The sequence below is a fragment of the Chionomys nivalis genome, chromosome 12 (assembly GCF_950005125.1).
Source record: "Chionomys nivalis chromosome 12, mChiNiv1.1, whole genome shotgun sequence".
In the NCBI taxonomy this organism is placed as follows: domain Eukaryota; kingdom Metazoa; phylum Chordata; class Mammalia; order Rodentia; family Cricetidae; genus Chionomys; species Chionomys nivalis.
This window is the reverse complement of record NC_080097.1, coordinates 44,786,471-44,809,419: the sequence shown is the minus strand read 5'-3', so window position 1 is coordinate 44,809,419 and position 22,949 is coordinate 44,786,471. Positions and strand designations below refer to the sequence as shown.

At 39.2% G+C, this 22,949-nt stretch overlaps 1 protein-coding gene across 1 annotated transcript in view; it reads right to left on the bottom strand.

Moving 5' to 3' along the window:
• Nucleotides 1-7,410: 7,410 nt before the first annotated feature.
• Adam28 (ADAM metallopeptidase domain 28) overlaps nt 7,411-22,949 on the bottom strand; it is a 54,176-nt gene continuing 38,637 nt past the window's right edge. The window contains exons 16-23 of the mRNA XM_057786451.1: nt 22,734-22,893; nt 19,955-20,035; nt 19,579-19,657; nt 12,070-12,178; nt 11,084-11,162; nt 10,270-10,344; nt 8,894-8,940; nt 7,411-7,474 (exon numbers count right to left, since the gene is read on the bottom strand). Coding sequence (XP_057642434.1) covers nt 7,453-7,474; nt 8,894-8,940; nt 10,270-10,344; nt 11,084-11,162; nt 12,070-12,178; nt 19,579-19,657; nt 19,955-20,035; nt 22,734-22,893 — 652 coding nt within the window. The 3' untranslated portion in view covers nt 7,411-7,452. The remainder of the gene's footprint in view (nt 7,475-8,893; nt 8,941-10,269; nt 10,345-11,083; nt 11,163-12,069; nt 12,179-19,578; nt 19,658-19,954; nt 20,036-22,733; nt 22,894-22,949) is intronic.

Genomic DNA, 22,949 nt, shown 5'->3' with positions numbered 1-22,949 from the left:
AAAGTACAGATGTTTAAGATGTTGAAAATAATGACTGTGCAGTGATACAAAATGTAGCTACAATCACTAAAATCTTCATGATTAAGCTTTACAAATAAGAGAAAATAAAATACCTCTTTGATTCGCTCATTGCTATGGATATGGAAGCTCCTGTTTGGGCTCTCAACCCATGGAACTCAGCTCAGATGAAAACGTTTGCTCGTGTGCCTATAATCCCAGCACTGTGGTGGAGGTAGGGAGATTGTGATCACTGTAGCCTGAACTCTCTCAACAAAGAGAGAAGAGACATGAAGGGAAGATGAATGGCAAGGGTCTTTATTCCTAGCTAATGATGAGAGGGATGGATGATGGATGCTCTGTTGGAGCATCGTTTCAAATGGGTGTGACCTGTGATCTGAACGTAGACCATATAAGCAGCCACTGACTGTGTTTACAGAGTGTCCCTAAACCTCCAGGTGAGAATCTAGGCAAAGGATAAAGACAGTTCTTCTAGCTGTACCCAACATGAGGACATCCTGGAACGTTTCAGGTCTCAGAGTAGAAAGAGCCAGGCTCCTTCTGCTGTACTGTATGTTCCAGCTCACTGGCCCTGCTTGGCTTCTGTGGTTTTCCTGTCTTTCATCACAGCTTTTTTTTCTCTCTCTCACTTTATGGGCACTGTGAGTCTTGCATTGGCCACTTCTACTTCTCCTTCCTGTTTAATTAATACTTGTTTTGGAAGAGTTCTGGATAGTGAGTGTTGCTCATAAACATGTAGCACTGTGTGTTTGATACCTCAAGCGTCTCATTTGGCTTGCTTTACAATTTTTGAAGATTCCTTAATTTGTTTAATGTGTAATGTGTGTGTGTGTACATTTAAAGAGTGCCATTTGCAAATACAGAAAAGCTGTTCTGAACAAAACTCTTTGGTTCTCTAGTAATCTTAATGACCTTCATGCAGTGTCCTGAACTTGCCATACCTTTGCGAGGAGTGTGACAATTATTAATCCTAGTATCTCTCTGGAAGTCTGCTTTCCTTTAAAAGTATGTGATAAAATGTGATTCAAGATCTCACATGATAACTCAATCAGTTAGTTTCTCCTGCCCTTTTCTGGTAAACATCCCCTCTGGGCTTCCTTGTAGCCGTTTATCCGCACTGCAACAACTATTTCATCTTTATGTTTATTTACATAAAGCTTAAGAACCAGGCTGGACAGCATGAAAAGAGGTCCAGCATTTTGCCCCTAATATCAACATGGTAAATGGAGGCTTTGTAAATATTTATGTTAGAAAAAAAGGAAAACAACCCGATAAGCATAAACCATGCAACATGGTAAGCTTTAAGGAAGCCTTTCAGGAGTTGACACAGTGAATATTAGTAATGGAACATATATAAATATTGTTGTTAGAGATAAAATAGTAGAATCTGCATAACAAACATTATAGTATTATACAGGTTTTCTGTGTAATATAGTTTTGCAATTGGCAACATGATGGTGCGGAGAGTAAACTTGGGTTGAGGTGTGAAGAGGGTGGCACAATGGTAGAGTTCGTGCCTATTATGCGTGACCTTCTGGGTTTGATCTTTGGTGCTGAAAGAAAAAGTATGGAGAAGGATAGTTAAGTTTGTATGCTGTTCCAATATGAAGTAGCTACAGGAGGTGGGAGAAAATTACCTACTGTTGAAAAAGTATGAACTTTATCTCATTTTATAGATAAATAAATCTGATGGTGTGCAGAAAGTTTAATTGATCTGCATCAGGCTAACAGCTGGCTGTTGGCAGAAGGAGGACTGCTGTTCCTTCCTGAGTGTGTTTTACAGTCTGCCAGGAATGTTCGCTTTTTCTGTGTCTCTCTACTTCTTCCCATCATCATTCTAACACATTTTCCTCTCAAGTTCCCTTTGCTGCCCATGAGACACTTCTGCTTTTTGGTGGCTCTGCTCAGTCTTGCTAAAAGCATGAAAGATTAAAGAAGTCCTGCTTGAAGCTGGATTCCAAAGGCCCAATACCAATTATAGGCACAAAAGACACGTCTCAGCAAGTTACCATGGCAGCCGAAGAGTTTATGTCAATTTAGTGGGATGTATTGACTTACATGGGGGCAGGGAGGGGCGGTCTCTCTATTGAGTCATAACACTTAGCTTGAAACCCTGGCAGGCCAGTGACTGTCATCTCCATTTAAGAATGTTATGGGACATCAATGGGAAACTGACATCCATACTCATTTTTTTCCTGTTTATTTTTTTTCACTTAAGTGAATTTGTGAACTTCCTTAAACTTTCTTTCCCATGACAGTTACAGAACTGAAATGTCAACACAGGAATGAAGACAGCTGCCTTATCAATGTTCCCCAAACAACCTCAGATGTGGTTCTTGTTAAAAAAGAGGATATCATGAACTCAAATTTAAAATGAGGTTTGTACAATACTAGAATAGAGAGAATAAAATCATCAGCTTAGGTTTGTCTATATAGAAGTATAAGTAAAGATGAAAATTAGAAAGCGTTCTCTTGGGTTAAAAGTGAGCACAAATGAGAGTGGTGTTGATGTGTTTGAGCTCATGGGGGCATGTATATAATCTGAAGTCTGGAGTATGAAATAAATACACTAACAGGGATTAGTCTGATTGAGCATAAAAATGATGCAAATAAATACTGCAACAATGGGGGAAGATTAAAAGCATTGTGCTAAGAGAAATGATCCAGGCATGTAAACACATATGCACACACACACACTCACCACACAACTGTACTTACACAAAGTATTTGGTGTGGTAAATTCACAGAGAAAGAAACTGAAATAGGGGTTACTGGGGACTGGGAAAGTGGGTAATGAGGAGGTACTGTTTGATGGATAAAGACACCCTGAGAAGATAGGCAAGACTAAAAACTGGCAAGAGGTCACAGTTGCATGGCATTGCAAATGTAGGGAAAGCCACTAAGTCATATTATCATTTTATGTGTTGATATTTCACAAAATTAAAAACTAATAGGAAATTAACTTAGATATCTGAAGCAAGAGTGTAGAGAAGGAGACTTGATGGCTATGCAACCAAAATTTTCAGATCACTTCATATAGAGTGGTACCCATCTCATCTTTGCCTCTGTCATGATGATATTGTTTGCACTAAACCAAACTTGAACCAGCATCCAGCCCCACTGCCAGGGTTTTCTGAGGCCCCACTGCCAGGGTACTCAAACTCAACATCCCGTTCTCTACCACTGCACACAACTCTGCTGTTTTATCTCTAGAGGGGTGCATCTGGAGAGCAGATCCTCAAACCCATTAATCCATACAATGAGGCTGGGAAAGAGCATATGGAATACGGTATAAGTGTTGTAATTGCAGAAATGCTTCATCTCAACCAAGACGCTCAATGTGGCTCTCCTCCAAGCATGGATAATAAGAAGAGAAAGGGCCGCTGTTTTGATGTGCTTTTTTGCAGTGTTTTGGCTTTTGTGAAAGCTGGCCATTATGATGAACTGTGCTTAGGTAAAACTAGCCCTATCTGAGGTTTACTCTTGTGACATAAGCCATGAATGAACCAAGTAGCTAGCTGATGGTCATCCGTGACTACTGCTTGACAGCCACATTGAAAAGTATTCATCAAAATGCAAATCAGATACCATGAAGTTCACTGAAACTGAGATAACATATCTCTCAGGACTCCAAATGCCAGTACCTTCAGGCTGGGCATTTAGCACTAACTTCCCTGCGACCCTACTGTTTGTTAGTCCTCAATCTGAAAGCAATATGTTCTGGGGGCCCTGTTAAGTGTGAACATTCCTTTGATTTATTGCTAAATCATTCTGGATCCAAGTGAGAACCACCATGTTTCAAGCCATTTGGATAATTTCTCTTACAGGTGCAGTGGTTTATCTGTCACTAGCATTTTGAAATCAACCAATTTTCACCTACTGGTATCTTCATCTATTCCCTTTGCTGTTTTTACTTCTTCTTCCTTTGTATGAGTTGTGATAAACTGGGTCATTTGAACATCATCTTTGCTTTGCTTGTCATTTTGTTAGCTTCTATGTGAGGCAGACCTCGGGATGTAAACTTCTATAGTAACTCACCTTCAAAGGTATCCTTACCTTTTTCTCAGCTAAAACTCTAGGGACAGCTGAGAGTATACAGATATATTCCCATTGGTCATCTTTATAGATGTTACCTGAGTATGTTTAGAGCCATTTTGAATGCCATCCTTATGAGTTGAGCCAAGTATGTTCAATGAAATAAATAGAAATAATAGACCTTGCCAGCATGTGCCAAGGTACCTATTGAGCATCATAAAGTCCCCCAGTGGTTGCCAGTATTGCCTGCAAAGAGCCTTTGGGCTTTCTTAAAAGTTACTCCCAATCCCGAAGTCATTCCCTAAACCTCATCTCTGCTGGGGACAACCAGTACTTGTGATTGACTGACATTAGAGAAGAAAGACCTTTTCTTTTGTCTTCTGACCTTGTACTGTTCTAAAAATGACTCTATGGTCAGAGCTGGAGTATGGCCTGTTAAAGCCTTCACGGAGGTATATTAAGACTTCTTCCTCACGCTGCTTGGTCTTACTTCCTCAGCTCCCATCACACCAATGAAAGCATGAATACAGCTGTAACCAATTTTCTAGCAATCCTTCTCAGACAAAGCCTGCTCCTCCAGTAACCCCGATTTCAATAGTCGGAACCTCTGGAAGATGAAGTCTGTCTGATTGGCACGTGAAGTTTTTGCTCTTAATCTTACACAAAAGGCTGAGAGGCAATACCACATTCATTTTAGCACTAAACATTTCTGAAAAGGATTGTTACTGCCGAAAAAGCAAATACGGTGAACAATGGCAAAATAAATTAAAATTAAGGAAGAAGACTGACAACATAAAAATCAATAATATGAAAACAAACTAAAGTTCTCCCAACCCACCAAGGAATCATACAGACAACAGTGAGAGAAAGAGTGCATGTGAGAGAAATTAATGAGATCGACCATGCCACTAAATTTTCAGAAAGAGAAAAATAAAGGACAGAGAAAGAGAGATGATAAAAGAGGTCCCAAGTGATTAGAGCCCAGTAGATGTATTAGGAACTTTTGAACTATTTGATTGGTCAAGGAGAAAATAACATCATTTAGAGAATCACAGCATGTTCAAACACTGCTCTCTGTGAATATATATGGCTTATTTCAAGCTCCAGGTATGACAAGGGGATACTTGAGAGTTCTAAGTTCAAGACTACATTAACATTATAAAAGATAAAGTAAGCACTGGTGAGATGGTTCCGAAGGTAAAAGTGCTTGCAGAATAAGCCTGGAGACCTGAGTTCACTCCCTGGAGCCCACATAAAGATGACTAGAAAGACCCAACTTTACTAAATTGTCCTCTGAGTTCCACATGCATGCAGGCATGAGTGTGTGAATACATACACAAACACACACATATCACATCACACATGCACTCACTACATAATGTGGGAGTCAGCAAAATGACTCAGTAGGTAAAGGACCCACGTGGTAAATGGTGGATGGAGATGGAGACAGCTAACTCTAGCAAATTGTTCTCTGATGAGCACACACATACATGCAAATAAATGCCGTTGTTTGAAAGGATAAGTAAATCTGTGGCTTGGAAGAGTTATTAATTCAAGGAAACAAGCAAATAAACAGAAACAGTGGGGTTGGGGCACAGACTTCATGGGAAATAGGGATGTATTTCCAGGTTAGAATAAGGTGTTCTAAGTTTATAGTCTTATCTCCAAGACTCAACCAAACTTAAGTAGTTCCATACTTAAGAAACTCCTACATGGAAAGAAGGGTTCCAATGAGAATTGTTTGGCAGGTGGGCTCTAGAATCACTGGATGTTGAACTGTGCTTTTGAGATACAGACTGAAAGGACTGGCAGGAGCAAGTGATGTTGGCAATGAATGTAACAGCACAAATATAATAAAGGAAAATGTGGCCATGACCATAGGAGAGCATGCATCTTGGTAACAGCAAAGCTACTTCACTCTTTAGGGCGACTGCAACTTCACATGAGAGAAAACCCAACTCGACATGTTTTGCACAACAAGGAAAATTTATTGATTGTACAAAAAGTCCCAGCAAAAAGTGGAGCCAGTTCAACAGTTGTTAATCTACCAGCTCAACAACATCTTAGGAAAGTTCAGCTGAATTCTGTTTATCTTTCTGTTCTATCTTGTCCACACCATCCTTGTCTTCAGATCCCAACACAGCTGCAGCAGGACCAGATGCCAACAAGCAGAAGAAAGGATGGATGGGGAAACATTCCTCAGAAGTTTTCCAACATAACTTCCTCCCTCATCTCACAGGGACAAAGTGGGGAGTAACCCATTCACTTAACAAATCAGAGGCAAGGACATTCTGATTGTCATGAGTGGTTAACATAATGTGTATGGAGTTACATCAACTGTTCTATAAAACAAATGGACAGCTAGGTAAAAGCAGGGTTCTTAAAACAAGGCAGGGGAGTGTTTGGTACCCAGCCAACCATGTTCATTTTAGCATCTGTCAATGAAGCTGAAGATGTTATGGGAAGTGTGATTCTGCTGTTGACAGACCCATCTGATTATTTGTTACAATCCAGGAATCTGAATGTTTATGCAAGATCTTGCAATTTAAAAATTATTTCATATAAACTCAAAACAATCATGTTTTTTTTTTAAAAAAAAAATAGTGCTGTGTGGCCAGGATCTTTGATTTAGAGCAAATAAAACACATCTGCAATCCAAACCCGGCCTGTAGGTCACCAGTTTGCAACTCCTGGTTCATGTTCATTTCTTTAACTGAACATTCTCTGTTTTAAAAGGGAAGCTCACTTTAATCATGCCAGCAGTCAGCACACAAATAATCGGTGACTAAATTAGTTCATAAAAATATTTTACTCTATTGTAGGAAACCCCCCAAATAGCAAAGTTAATAAAAAACTTCAGAAGAAAGGATATCGAAGACATATAGAGGAGGAGGTGCTTACATAATTCTATTTTTAAATTGATGTTCTAATTTGACAAGTAGATAGAATCAAGACATTGCTACTTGTTTAATAATGAATGCACCCTCCTCCAGTTTCTTATGATTTTGTTTTGTTTTGTTTGTATTGCTGTGTTTTCATTAGAGAGCACATCAGTCCCTTCCAAAGGCAGAAGAAAATTCAGGTCGTCAAAAATATTTAAGCAGTCACCATCATAGTAAACCAAGGGGTTGGAACCAACTAATTAGAGTATTATAGTTTATATATTTCCTTTGCCGTCTTCCTATGAGTATGGAAAGGATATTATTAAGTTAGGACAAAGGTCAAAAGTATCTTTCTTGCAAGTTTTAGTCTCTTCAAAATACAGCATAAACTAGGCAGTGTTGACCTCTGAGTGCCAAGAGCAATAGTAATAAAGAAGTGAGCTCCTCTCTTTTCCATCCAAAGCATCCAGGCTTCCAATCTGATCATATGATCATCAACCCTGGCTTAGCTGTTGCTTCAGACTTTTGCATTTGAATCCCTTAAAGAAAGAAAACCTTAGATGATCAAAGCAACCTAAAAATTTATCAAAGTTCATAGAGAGATGTAACACGAAGCTAATAAGAAAATTAACAGAATTCCTTAAAACCCTGCTCTCCACATTATAAATTATTTAATACACCAGCCATGAAGAACTAGTAACAGCAGAAGGTCATGACAAAATGAGAGACAGCTCTCCCTCTGGGATTTAAATGTTCCTGTGGACAGTTAGCAGAAGGAGGACAGAGATGGGAGGAGTTGCAGGCATAGGAAAGTAGACCATGGCAAGTAGATTCCTAAGATGAGGAGATGCAGAGAGAGTTAAGGATCTAGGTGAGCGTTTCTGTGGATGCTGCATCTACTCACTCAATTCTTGTTCACTAGTATGAGAAAATAAAGAACTGGGTCACCACAGCTACGTAACTGTACATTTTTCAGTCTCCCTTTTCTTGTTTATTGAAAAAAAAGCTCATCATCAAGACACTAATATCAGGCCCTGACCTAGAGTAAAAACCTTAGAAGACATGATAGAGGCTTTTCTTCTTGACACTAGTGGTGATAAAAGGCAATCATAATTTCATTATAGATCTCATAAGTGGGTGAAGAAGTGAGCTTATTTTGAAAATAGGAAAATGATTTTGTGTTACTAGGACAAAATGGAAAAATAAATCAGTAGAGATGGTATGTTTCCCCATCTCAGCCAAGCTTAGTTCCTTCATGGAATTACTGCCTACCCCCTCACTACTCACTTCGGTGCTACTCAAGTGTCTGGGGTCAATTCCAAATACAATGTCAATGGCCTTTTGCTTCACCAGCTCCATTCACAGGGACACCACAATGGTTTCTCATTAGTACTGCACACTTTGACACTAATAGTATTTGAGGAATTAGGCACACCAGGCATGTGTGGCTTGTTTGCTCGCTAACACTGTAAAACATCTTGACAAAAGGAACTTTGACTCTTTCTCTTTTACACACAACAGAGGGTTAGGCATGAGAACTACTCATGAATATATTGATTCTGCCTTTTACTTAAAGAACACTTGCCTTTTATTCCAGCTTGCCTTCATGGATCTCCTTTTCATCTTCTACCTCTTAAAGAAATAACCATCATTTCATAAATATCTAATCTTATGCCCTCCTTAATGAGCATCCAGAAACAATTCCTTGGAAGACATTTACCTTATTCAATAAATTTATCCATTATTTCTCAACAGTTATGAACTGAAAAGACTACTGTGTCGTCATAAAGATTCAGTAGCCTTGTGAAATCACTATCGAAGGAGGACGCCTTGCCTTTCCAGTCTCTCCAGAGCAAATGTGCTGTGATGAGGTTAGGTGAGCCAAAGGAGCACTGGCAAAGAGCCTATGGATTAGAGCCAGTTGGCAGAAAATCCACCAGTGACTATCTGATACTTACGAGGAAACAGGAATTGGTGGTGGTGGGAAATTTGGCTTCGTGGATAGCTAGGAAGAAGATAAAAAGGGAGAGACAGCTCGGAATAGGCTCTTCAAAATGTGTGTGCCTACTGAAAATGTTTAACTCATTCTTAAGAACAGAGACTTTGGAAACTTAACCACGTGAAGAATTCAAAACCCACGAGTATGACACTTTCATTTAGTTATGATGCAGACATAAGCACAGGGTCCAGGGTCCACAGCTATGTGACGAGACTGGTTAGTGTGGACTTAATTTTTGCATCCACACAAATCATATTTTTTTTTATTAAAAATTTCCACCTCCTTCCCACCTCCCTTTTCCCTCCCCCTCCCCCGACTCCCCACATCCCACTCCCCTCCCCCTCCCTCTCCAGTCCATATGTTGATGCCATAATCCCCAGTGTGATGGTTAGGTTTGGGGGCTTTCACCTCTTGGAGGTTGAGTTCTCAGAATTGGATCGATGAAGATACAAAAAGGTAATTGTATCTCTCCTTTCCCTAATCTTTCTCTCCTACCCCCATTTCCTTTCCATTATCCTCAACGGATGGACCAGGACTCAGTTCTCACCAGACACCAGGAAATTCCAGATCTTCAATCTTAGAATTCCCAGTCTCAAGAATGAACATAAATAAATGTTTTATCTATGTAGTCTATGCTACTCTTTACTGCATCAACCTAGGTTAAAAATGGGTTCTGTGGAGCAAATGAATTGCACTGATTGGTTTTTGCCAACTTCATACAAAGCTAAATGTATCTGGGAAGAAGAAAATCTCAAACAAGAACTGACTCTTTAGAATTGGACTGTATGTAGATCTCTGGACTATCATTCTTGATTAATGATAAACGAGGGAGCGGGAGGGGCCAACCCATTGTGGGTGGTGCCATCCATGAGCAGATAGTCTTGAGTTGTATACGACAGCAGGTTGAGCAAGTCAGAGGAAGCAATCTAAATAGCAGCATCCCTCCATGTCTTCGGCTCCAGTTCCTGCCCTGGCTTTCCCCAGTGATGGACATATAAGCTATAAGCTTAAATAAATCCTTTCCTCCAACTTCTTTTTGTTCACGATGTTTTAACTCAGCAACAGAAACCCTAGTTAAGACATGAATATTCTGCATTACCAACTTCCACCTCTATGCTCTTAATTTATAGGATAAACTCAGAAATAAAAATATAGAGGCATATATACCCACATTTTGCATTTTAAAGTTTTGCAGAAGAATTTATATTTTACTTTACTATACATACAAATCTCAACATTCTTCTGAATCAACAGTTGAGCACTACAGGTTATATCTTTCGGGAGCATTTCCTTGAGGTTGGACTGGATGATAGAGAAGAGAAGTTGCTAACTCACAACATTGAGGGGAGGCTCATTCTCTTCAGTGGGCGGAGCTTCTTCAGACACATGGAGCTTCTTGATCTGGCTCATCTAAAACAAAGAAATAAAACTTTACAATGAAACCACCAGGTGCTGAAGTACAGTCAGCAGAGAAGTTACCTTTTCCCAGCCTATATGATAATGGTGACGCTGAAATTTGGAAATAAGACAGGAGAGATCCCAGTAGTCCAGTTGTAGCATTATAGGAGGATTTCTCCAGGACTTCCAAGGATAACTTCTATAACAACCATCACCACTGATGCTGAGCTATTGATCTATTTCAGCTCAAAGTCCTAAACATCTAAGACAAGGCAAGAGCTGTAAGTGTCATGCATGTTACATGCTACATGGTTGACCGTCCAAATATACACATTGCTTTATGTAGAGAGGAGTTTACCAGGAGTGATAATGAACTTAGAGTCAAAGTGGACAGAGTGAGAGTGAGCTGGAAGAGAAGGCAGAATAGGTGAAGAAGGGGGAAAGGGAGGGAAAGGGGAAGGAAGGGGAGGGAGAAGCTGTCAACATTTCTCCCCTCTATTCTCTTTGAGTTTCACAAGCCCTTTCTGCAAGGGCTTTTTTGAAGATTTTTTTGTGTCTTAACAAGACACTAGGGGAAGTTGACTGTGTATGTGGGCACAGAGTCCACCGTCCTTACTACCTGCTGATGTGGGGTAGATTTCTAGGCATTACTGTGCACAAATGACAGATGTACGGTCAGAATAATATAAGAAAAGGGTAAACCATAACCTTGGGTGTCACAAAAAGAAAACCAGTTCAAACTTGAGTTCACCTCCTGGGGTTGAACCGTCTTCGCCTTTGGGGATTTACACTTCTGTTTGTGCAGCTTGGCATCCTTGGTGGGCAGTGGCCTAAAAGTAAAACCATGTCCTGTGAATTGAACAGCATCTTCAGCACGCCAGGAAAACTCAACAGAGGATGAACAACTTCCTTTGCCCACTGTGCCCTGCTCCACTACCAGGGTTCTGTGTGCTTCCAGAACATCCCTCAGTCTTTAGTTGCAAGTTATCCGCCATTATTATCCTGTGGCTAATAACTGGGTTCTTGGCAGTACCCTGATCCCAAAGATAATGATGTTAAGCCAACTTTTATCTAAATTATGACATTTTGATTATTTTTGACTCAAGTATTTCCCTAAGAGTCATTTTGTATGAAATAAGTTCCACCAAAATAATTCAGTCTTGAAAGTGATGGAAAATAATTTTGTTAAGATGATTTGTAAGAGAAAGGATCTGCATGCCAATCAAACCTCAATTTCTCACTTTTGAAAAATGCAGAGGCCTCTGTTAACCTTCCTGTCTCCTCTACATTTATTAAAAGAGAATTCCATTATCTTAAGAGACATAGAGGTCACATTTCATCCAGAGAGTGAGAATACCGCAGCTGTTTCATGAAGTCTTCTTGACGATTAAAAGAGATGATAGGAAATTCTCAGCACAATGTCTACCAGACAACTGTCAGACAATTAATATGCTCTCTTCTATTCTAATAATAGTAATATTCTAAAAATAAATGCAGTCCAATGTCACTGCTATTATTAATTACAAACATAGCTACTCCAAGGAGAAAAGAATTGTATCTGGCTGCAAAAGATTGCCCAGTCTAAGGGATACCCAGTCTCTGGTCAGTGAAAACCATACCTGTGTGGTTTTCTTAATATATGAAGTAAAATAAAATTAAAAGGGAAGGATTAAATCAAATAATCCAATGTCAAATGAAGTAGAGGTTAAAGGGTCTCCAAAGCACATGAAGGCTTACCTCTGAACTCTCTTCTGATTCCTTCTGGCACTTTGATGCCGGATCACTACAGCAACCACCACAAATATGACTGCCAGAGGGAAGAGCACGCCAACCACGATGGAGAAATCTGCAACAGAGAGCACAGAAACCCTATTGAGGACCAAGACGCTTGTCTCACTCTAGATTGCCTCCTTTTTATCTTTCCTTCCTTTTTTCTTCCTTCCTTTTTTCCTTCCTTCCTTCTCTTCCTCCTTTTCTCTCCCCGTCCCTTTTTTCTCATTCTTTCCCTCCCTTTCTTCTTTTCTTTCTTTTTCAAAAAGAATCTGGCCATGTAGGCTAGGCTGCCCTTGAACTCATTGTGTAGTCCAGGCTGGTCTCAAACTCGCTGTGATCTTCCAACCTCAAACTCCCATGTAACAGAATTACAATGCAACGCCATTGCATCTGGCCTGACTATTTTATTTGCTACAAATTTTATCTAGCTTTTACAAAATGAACCTGTCTTCCTGGAAAGTTATATTTGATGATTAACTGTCATCTCGTCTGTGGAAGGGGAGGAGGGAAGACCCACCCTGGACATGGACTGGCTTCCCAGTCTGCACTGAAGAGGGGAATGAGCCAAAAGACCTCTGGGTACTGCATTCATCTCTCTCTGCTTCCTGACTGAAAGTACCATGTGACCTGTCAGCTCTCTGTTCTCCCACTACTATGTCTTCCCTACCATAATGGACTGTAACCACAAAACTAAACCAAAGCAAGCCCTTCCTTCCTTAAGACACGTTTATCAAGTGTTCTGTCAAAAAAAAAAAAAAAGAATGAAAAGAAATCTAACAGAGTTGGTAAAATGCAAATGGTATTGATCATGATCACAGAGCTAATGTCTATAAAAGGCAAGTAAAAGTATACAGGAGGTGAGTTAAATAACTTCTTACTGAAAACTCTTTAAATGGAAGAAGATTGGCAGAAGTAATAGGAGAGTGAAGGCTGGGAGACTGCAGGAGGATATGGAATAACAGGGATGGCAGAGCAGGGAAAACATATTTTAAATCCAGCCTTGGAATGAAACAAGAAAGAGATGGTATTGCCCCATTGGCAAATAAAGAGCAGGGTAATTAGAAAAAAACAAAAAGGACATAATTCATGAATTGTCTTTGTCTTTACGTCCTCATCTAAGTAATACATTCAGCCTGGATTCTTGGCAATCTCAAGGGTTTGTTTCTCTTCTAATCATCAGAAATCAGCAGAAACCAGAAAGCACACACATCTGAAGAGCAGGGGAATACATAGTCCAGCAGCAAGGCTGACAGTTCCAAAAATACAGGAAAATTTGACAAGTGTGAAGACAAAACATGCAGGTAAAGGTAGACACCCCAGAAAGTAGAATTCAAGATAAGAAAACGGCATTTGTTCAAATATCTAATTCTTTTCAGCTTCCATAAAATTCTTGCTCAAGGAAATAAAAGAAAAACCAAATGCTGTGGCATTTCTGCTAGACAGAGCTTAGCTCAAGAATGGGAAAGAGCGGACACATTAGAACTAATGTCAGAATAATATGTATTTTAAAAACATCATATTAGAGTATTTGGAATACTGTCAGTGCTAACAAACATGCCAAATCTGAAAGGACAAAGTTGTGGCTTGGGGTAAAAGAAAATAATATTATTAACAGACAGTAAGTGGGCATTTGAAGACAGAAATAAATAACCAACAAATCTAGCTTCTTCTATTGCTAGCAATGGTGGTCTTGATCAGCATAAAGCTTTTACAAAACTCCTAAATCCATTAAAGTTCTAAAGAATAGATTTTTTTGTAGATATTAATGAGGTAGTAAGAATTTAGAAAAATATAAATGAGAGTCAGTTTCTTTCTTTTTTTTTTTTTCTTGGTTTTTTGAGACAGGGTTTCTCTGTGGTTTTGGAGCCTGTCCTGGAACTAGCTCTTGTAGTCCAGGCTGGTCTCGAACTCACAGAGATCCGCCTGCCTCTGCCTCCCAAGTGCTGGGATTAAAGGCGTGCGCCACCACCACCCAGCCGAGAGTCAGTTTCTTTAATGGCATGACCCCTAGTAGGTCAGCACACTCCAGGGCACTAATAGTGGACTAGATGAAGAAGAAGAACAGAAGAAGATGATGTCAATGACTCGAAGTTGGATGGATTGGGCAGGTAAGAGGGTTGAATCTTGGGGGAGTGGGAGAGAGGAGCAAACTCTATCAGAATACTTTGTATGGGATTCTCAACATACTAACAGAAATATAATTTTAAAAAGGCAGAGAGGAAGAAGAAAATGATCCCAGAAAGAAGGTTCAGATGTAACTTGGTGGGAGAGCCTAGCGTGCATGAGGTCCTAGACGCAGTCTTGAGGGCTGACAACCAAAAATGAGAAGCAGGAAGAAGAGGAGGAGGCATGTTTAGAAACACGGGAAATGGGAAAGAACAAATGAATCAAGAGCAAACCCTGACAAAAGCTGTGCTTTGAATGACAATGGGATCTCAATATATGTTTATTGGCAGTCACTAATGCACCACTCTACAGTGGGGGTGCAGGGGTGCAAGTGAACCCCTGCACACTGCACTCAGTGTTGCTATGTATCTACAATCACTCTAAAATCTTGTTGAACAAATAAAGAGCTATGGAAATTTTTAGGACAACTAATAGAATGAAAAACTTCCTACCCTCAAAATTCATAAAAAGAGCAAAATGGTGAACAAAATGGCCAACTGGTTTGTAATTCAGCACAAAATATAAATAAAAAAGAGCAAAAAGAAGAAGCTTAGATGAGACAAGACGTATAGAAACTGCTCAACATAACTGATGATTTGTGTCCCAGAACTTTAGTAATTTGTTCTCCAAATAAATTTTGAAAAATAAATCCAAACCCATAGGTGTGTGAGATAGCAAAGATTTTTTAATGCATAATTTTCTTAACTTCATAATTTAAATGCATAATATTCAAGTTTCAAGACGATTAAAAAGAATCAATGTAAATGTGAGGATATTATAAGAATGAATGTAAATGTGAAGATATTATAGCAACACAAACAGATGCAGAATTATGCTTCAACCATCTTGGTCTCTGGGAACTGCAGCCTTTAAAAGGCAAGCAGTAATAGAGACACGCACAGCAGCAGTTCACAATGAAGGCAGTTTTAATCCGCTGAGGAGATATGACTATTCTAAATATGCATGTGAATAATACCATGACTTCTAATCAGATAGTCACTGACAGTACCAAGTTATAATATCAAAATTAAGTCAAAGATTTATTTATTTTTATTTATGTATGAGTATTTAATTGCATGTATGCGTGTGCACCCTGTGAAGGAGGCAGAAGAGGGTGACGAATCCCCTAGAGCTGGAGTTAGTGCTGGGAATCAAGCCAGCATCCTCCGTAAAAGCAGCAAGTGCTCACTACTGAACCATCTCACCACCCCCGAAATACATCTTCAGAGTGGTTATTTTTAAGATTTCTACACAGTAACTGGTATAATAAAGAAAACAAACTAGTAGTTTGAATTATATATGAGCAATGGTACAGACCAACTTGGCACACAGAACACATGTAGACACAGGAGGACACAAGTGTAAACTTCATGTTACTGTGTTTTCTGTCCATACACAGAAAACCTACACACGTGACTATGTGCTAAGCCATAAAGTTAGTTTAAATTAATTTCAGAATACATTCCACATAATATATTCTCTGATTACCATGTAATTGTTGTCCTAAGTATTAACTAAATAATAACTAAGAAAACCCCATTTTCCTGCATGTTAGGAAGCAGATGGTGGTAGGGCACTGGTAGGGAGACCCAGGGAAGGGTTTGTGGGATTTGTAGTTCGTTAGCTACAAATGAACTCTGATGTATTACACACACGGGGTAGCATAGATAGAAATTCACTGCACAGTTGAAAGATCTGGGACAAGAATTTACGAGGGCCTATTACCATAGAGAAATGATGGATGTTCTTCACTGTAGTTTATCTGATAACATATGTATGCAGCATATTTACTTTTTTACACACATATTATGGCTCTTTTGATGTGTAGAAGAAGTTAGTTCTACTCATGCTTCTAGGGTCTATAATAAGTCCCTATGTAGTGAAGTTGTAACATGACAACCGTGTTTATGGAAGAACTAGAGTCTGTCCAGAGATAAGGCTGACCCTGACTTTGCTAGGATTAGAGTCTAATTAAAAACAGTGATTTACCTAATATATGTCTAACTCTTAAATACTGTACATTGGGTTGGAAAAATAATGGCACGTTTATGTCTGCAAAGCACACTGCTTCCTTCTTCTGCACAAGAGATGATTCAGTAGTAAAATATGTATGTGGTATATGACTTTATAGACTTCACCAAGTAAATTTTAATTATTTCAATCTAAACCAGAAAAAGTAACAGCAGATTATAAAATAAAACAGAATTATTTCAGCCAAAATAAAAGAAATGATAAATGTTTGAAGAAGCAGTTGTGTTTAAATTGACCTCAACATTACATAATGTAAACATGTACCAAAATACCACATGGTATTTCATAAGTACATATACTCTTATGTTTTTACCTGTCAATTAAATAGGACAAAATAAAGCAGTGTATATTCCAATATAGTTATGAAAGAAGACCTGATTTAAAAACCTAATCTTATTTCTATGGATCCCTTGAAAACATTTCTATTTAGCTCTATATAAATAGAAATATTTGGACATAAACACTCTTAAATGCAATCTAGAAAGTTGAATAAATACAAACTTCCTGAAAGATTACGCATAAGTTTGTGTTCTTAAATTATTTATTGGGCATGAATTTTGCTACAAGCATTGCTTATATTAATGGTGACAGTGGAGCCAGAGAATGCTGTGTCTTCTCCAAGCTGAATGATAAGAACCCCCCACTGAATGGTGGACCTTGTGGCCCCTTCCCAATGCCATAGCTCTTGCAGCCTCCAGATTTCAGCCCACCCATCTCTCTGTGCTTGTGGACTGGTTGGATGATCCACTGAGTGTGAGTATTTCTTCTGAGCTTTATGGAATGGATCAATGAGGATAATGTCAAAATTTTATGTGGAACTTCCACCAACCCAATAAGAGTTCAAAACTTCCACAGTTGAGTAGATGAATAAAAATAAAGTCTTCAAAAGGAGAAAAGTCACACTTTAAGGTTATTTTAGTGAAAACTGGAATCATCGAAGAACTTTCTAATTAAGTAGTTGATTCTGTGATTCTGTTCTGAATTACCCTGCAACTCCACCCCAAACATGATAAATTCAGTTAATAATATATCATATAATAACATCTTATAATGTGGAAACGTAATGGAGTTTAGAATCTTCAGGAAGATAGGAAGTAAAGGAATCGGGTAAACAAAAGGAGTAAGTTGATGCATCAACATTAAAATTAAATGTTATTCTTTTGTTTGAAATGCCTAAAATGTATTTGAACTTGGGACAAACAGTTCATTCAGGCCCATATTAACCACATCTCCATTCCCATCCTCTGTGGTACTGATCAGAATTTTATATATATATATATATATATATATATATATACATACACATATATATATGTATATATACATATATAACAGAATATATATATTTCACAGATATATATATATATATATATATATCACAGAATGATAAAGTTTCATGGACAAAACTCCAGGAATCTCTATCTAGAGACATTGGCACTTGGTACAGGAGTACCCAAAGGTGGCTGAATCTGGCTCTAGACACCACCCCAAGCCATGCAAAGAAAGGAGTTCAAGGAGGGTGCCCAAGGAAAAAAAAAGGAATTCATAGAGCGCTCTCTCTCTCTCAGCTTTGAGTATTCTTCATGATGACAACTGAAAGCCAAGGTTCCCTCGTGGCTCATTCCCTCCTTGACGACCTATAGGGTGTTTTGCCTCCTACTTTGAGTCTTATCTCTATCCAAAGAAATGTCAGTAGGAGCAACAAACACTCCAAATGCAAGGAAGACCCATTGGACCAGTTTGAGTCAGCTTATCCCCTAATCTAACAGAGATCACACATGCCAAAGGAAAAGAGTCAAATGAAATGTGGGCAGCATGTGGATGAACTGGAGAGCATCTGTAAGCAGTATGTGGGTGAACAAGACAGCCAGCCTGTAGGCAGCATTTGAATGAATAGGACAGCACACCTCAAAATAAAAAAAATAACTCAGAAAGCACAATATAGACCTACCACCACAATCCAAGTCATGTTCTCGGAGAGTCTCATGAGTTAATATTATCTGACAATTGTGTAGCATTGTGGAAATGGATAAAACATAAAGCCAGCAAGAAAACAAGATATAGTAAAGTAATATTACAAATGAAAAGTTTGAAGCTATCTTTTTGTGTGAAGTTTGACAATGTAAGAATGTTGAAAATATGATTTGAATATTGCTAAAGAAAATTTGGGGGTGATTAGAATATGTTCAAGAGCTACAGATCAGAAATTTGATGAGGAAAGAAAACAGACAATGAACCCTATATCCTAGGGTAAAAGACAATACTGTCAACCTGAAGAAACTGTGATCATCTAGAAGACAAACTCCAGGACTATCTGTGAGCAAGTTTCCAGATTAAATTAGGCAGGAAGATCTACCCTAAATGTTGGTAGAACCATTCCTTGGGCCAGAGGCAGAGATCAGTACTAAATGAGATGTCTTTATCAAACCCCCACTTCAAGGCTCAGGGATCTATGCAGAAGAGGATGCAAAAAGACTGTAAGAGCTAGAGGTGATGGATAACTCTGAGGAACTGGAACCATTTAGACACAACTGGATTAATACAGATGGACTCACAGAGACTGTGACAACATGCACAGGACCTGCACAGGTTCAAACCAGGCAGACTCCCAGCAGAAAGAAGAGGAAGTGGACATAACATCCCGCCCCTAAACAAAAAATTATCTACAATTGATAATCACTAGGAAAGTCAAAGTTGGTTTTCTCAAGTGGGATCTGACTGGGTATATTAATTACACACTCCAGGACAAGTCCCATGTCTGGGAGTAGTTGGCCAACACAAGATGGACTCCATGTGTTTCTGAGCAGTTTTTGTTTTGTTTTGGTATTTTTTGTCTTATTTTTGTTTTTCTATATTTTTTTCACTTTTGATCTTTTATTTGAAGGAGAGAGGAACAACATGAAGCTGTCTGAGTAGGAATATAGAGAGAATCTGGGAGAAGTTAGAGAAGGGGAAAAGATATATTCAAAATACATTATATGAAACAGATTTTAATAAAATAACATTTTTTTAAAAAGAAGAGGCAGAGAGGTGGCCACCAGCAGTCATCTTTCTGTTTCCTGATTCTGGAAGCAATGTAATCAGCTGCTTCATGCTTCCCTCGCTACCAGGACTTCCCACCATAATAGAGGACATCCTTAAACAAGCCTACCTCTTCTCCAGTCACTTTTGTTGGGCATTTTTATCACAGCAGCAGGAAAGTGACTAATACAAACACATAGGAAGAGCTTGGCCAAAGGGGACAGGTTTTCAGGCCAGAGATGCAGAGTTACCTACGGAAGACTGTGGCAGAATCCTCACAGTCAGGAGGGGCCCATCCTTCCTTGCACTGACACTGCAGCTCATGGTCACACACCTAGTGGAAGAAGGATGCGTGTCACCATGAGACTTAGTGTACCATCCAAGGTCCCATTCTTTCACAATGAAGTGGATTTTGACATGAGAAGGACCCCTGCGGTGAAGTATTAATGACAAGCAAAGATTTCAATAATGGTCTCTCAGAAGCACTGTCCCATGCTATATACTCCCGAGTGTCAGATAAACATGGTAACTGTGGTCGCTGAGCGCTGAGCGTATGAATTCAGCATTATAGCAACAGAATTGAAATGGCATAAGGCTTATCAAACCGGGGATACCTGCGTTCCAAACTTACTGCATGCCCCTTGCACTTCAAGGAGCAGTTGGTTGACTTGTAGGTCTTCTCCATGTCCACACACTCTGCATTAATGCACACCTGAAACAATGTGGAAACATGAACTCAATGGAGCGCTTCCAGCGGTTCCACCTCTGTCAATGACTGGCAAGAATTAAGTCTTAAAATTTTCATCAGTTCTATGTCGTCGAACTCATCTTTTTAAAACAACTTTTTATTACTTCCCTGTTCCTTGAGAATTTCCAACATGTTCTGATCGTATTTTCTCCCCCAACTTTTTCCAAGTCCAAGCCCAAACCACCCTTATGATGTCTTTAAAACAAAAAATCAGAAGCGATGTATGCAGTCAAAATATTCTTGAATGTGTGGCCTTCCACAAGAGTGTCATTGGCTTTCCAGGGAATATAATTTTAGAGAAAATCATCTCTTCCATTAGCCATCAGATGCCAATAATAGCTCAGCTAGAGGTGGAGCTTTGTGCACACCTCCCAGCCATTTGTTAGGATTTTGTCTGGTTGAGCTCACACTGGTCTTGTTCATGCTGTCACAACAGCTTTGAGTTGTTGTGAAGATGGCCTGTTGTGTCTACTTAAGATTTCTTACAATTATTTTCATCCATGTGTCTGTAAGTGAATGTCATATGTATGCCAGTGGCTGCAGAGGCCAGAAAAGAGTTTGAGATCCCCTAGAATTGCAGTTTTGTGCAGTTGTGAGCTATATGGGTTTGGGGAACTAGGAAATAGCAGCAAGAGCTGCTGACCAATGAATTAACAGCAATTAACTCAACATTTTATTAGGCAAACACTAGCAGGCTATCAGACAGACCAACCTCTATAATTTTTAGTATATAATAAAATATTTAGAAAGCCATCTTTAAGATGACCTTTGCTTCTTCCTTCTTGATAGGTATTTCTTTTCACCTAACAGCTCTTCACATTTGGAGCTATTACTAACCACAGAACTATGGTCATCACTGATGAACTATGAGCTATGTTCATCACTGATGTAATGAACATCTGGAAGGGAGTGCTGGAATCCCATCACATATGATGCTACTACAGTAACTACTGTGAGTAGAAAGTAAATGCCATACTTCTTCTTTTCTGTGCCATTATTAGAAGCGCTGTCATTGACTGGGCACCTGTCAGTTTTGAAGCACCAGAATTGACAAAGTTTGTCTTTATGAGCCTGAATTACCTCACTCACAATAATTTGTTTCATTTCTACCCATTTACGTGCAAGTTTGGTGCTTTCAATTTTCCTTGCCACTAATATTCCATTTTGTATAGATACTGCATCTCTGTTGATGGACACCTAGGTTGGTTCTATTTTCTAACTATTGTGTAGAGAGTTATAATTAGCATGGGTATTTAAGTATCTCTATAGTAGGCTACAAATTGCCTTTGTGTTTATGCCCAGGAGTGCTAGAGTTGTTTCAGCTTCCTGCACAAGGTCTATATAAGATCAAGCCAACCAACATTTCTGCATGGGTGTAGTAGATGATCTTCAGTCCCAAGCTTTATTAGGGAGCTATTGGCAATTGACAGCTTCTGGAGAAGAGAGAGTTGTTTTTCTATGAGTGTGTGACAACTGGTGGATTTTATTTCCCAGTGTATTGTGTGGCACCATATCTTTGCGTCTGTGAGCAGCACTAATAGTAGTACTTAGTGAGCTATTAAAAGAAGGAGGGGTAAGATGACGGGGGCGGGGAAATAACAATGAAGTCACAAGGGAAAGTGTTGGAGAGGATTCTGGGAAAGCTGGAGGGAGAAATGGAGGTGTATCTGGTCATATTTCACTCCATACATGACATGTCTGAAATTCTCAAAAACTAAAAATAGAAAAATGTAAGTACTAAAATATTTACCAAGTTTGATAACATGATATAAGCATATTGTGGGTACTAATTAAACACTATCAGAGAGATGGGTGCAGGCACACATAAATCAAAGCACAAACATGTGAGCATGAAACTCTGAGGAAGATAGAAGGGGGCCAATGGGTTGTGTGTGGCTTTGTTTCATTCTTTTCTCCCATTTAGATTCCTTGTATGATTGCCTTTGAATAAAATGCTCTGTCTAAAGCAAATGGTAAACTTTCAACCATAAATATCCAAATGTATTGAAGTAGAGTTCAAAGGTCATTACTAATTTGAATTGTTTGACACACAAGGAAGATGGCTGTGGACACCTGACTTTATTAATACGGTGGGTATCTATGTGCTTTCTCGTATGACAAGAGCTTTCCTGTGTCCTGTGGGTGAGTTTAAATAAGCATAGGCCACCGTGGTACTTCCCTGTCCTTTATCAGGTACACTGCAAGTCATTGGGAGATAAAACTTTGGGCAATGAAAACTCACATCACGTCGGTGGTCATAACTATGTCTCAGTAAAATTTCCTTTTCTTAAGAAAAGATTCACAAGGGACAGCCATGTGCTGCCTGCACCTGCAGTGCTGGATGGTGAGCACCGTGTGTGAACATGTAGAGTGTGGAGATGGCAGGAGGCAAGGAGAGACACTTTCGGTCCTTGATGGTGGCATAGCATCACTGGGTTTCCCATGCAGCCTGTTGTTTCTCTGAACTTACCGCTCTCTGAGATAACAATTGTCCTATTTATTTCAGCCGCTGTTAGTTTTTCCTCTGTTCCTCTACATCCTATATCATCCTAGCAGGGTGTGTACTGTGATTACAGAAATTGTAAGAAACAGTACTGAGCTAAAATCCAGGTACGCGTGTGGGTGTGGGATAATGAATCGTGGAAACACAATTTCGACTTGCCTTGTTTTGTCCGCACTTGGTTCCATTAGCCACCATGCCTATTCCTTGACTGGTGTCTTCAGGAGCAAATAATTTACATGTCAGAAAAGATACTGTAAGTCCTTCCCATGGCAGATTATGTGACCCACCTTCACAGAACAACTTCCCACACATGGCATCTCTACAAACAACAGCACAACAACAAAATCAAAACTTTACCCCAGGATTCAAATTTTA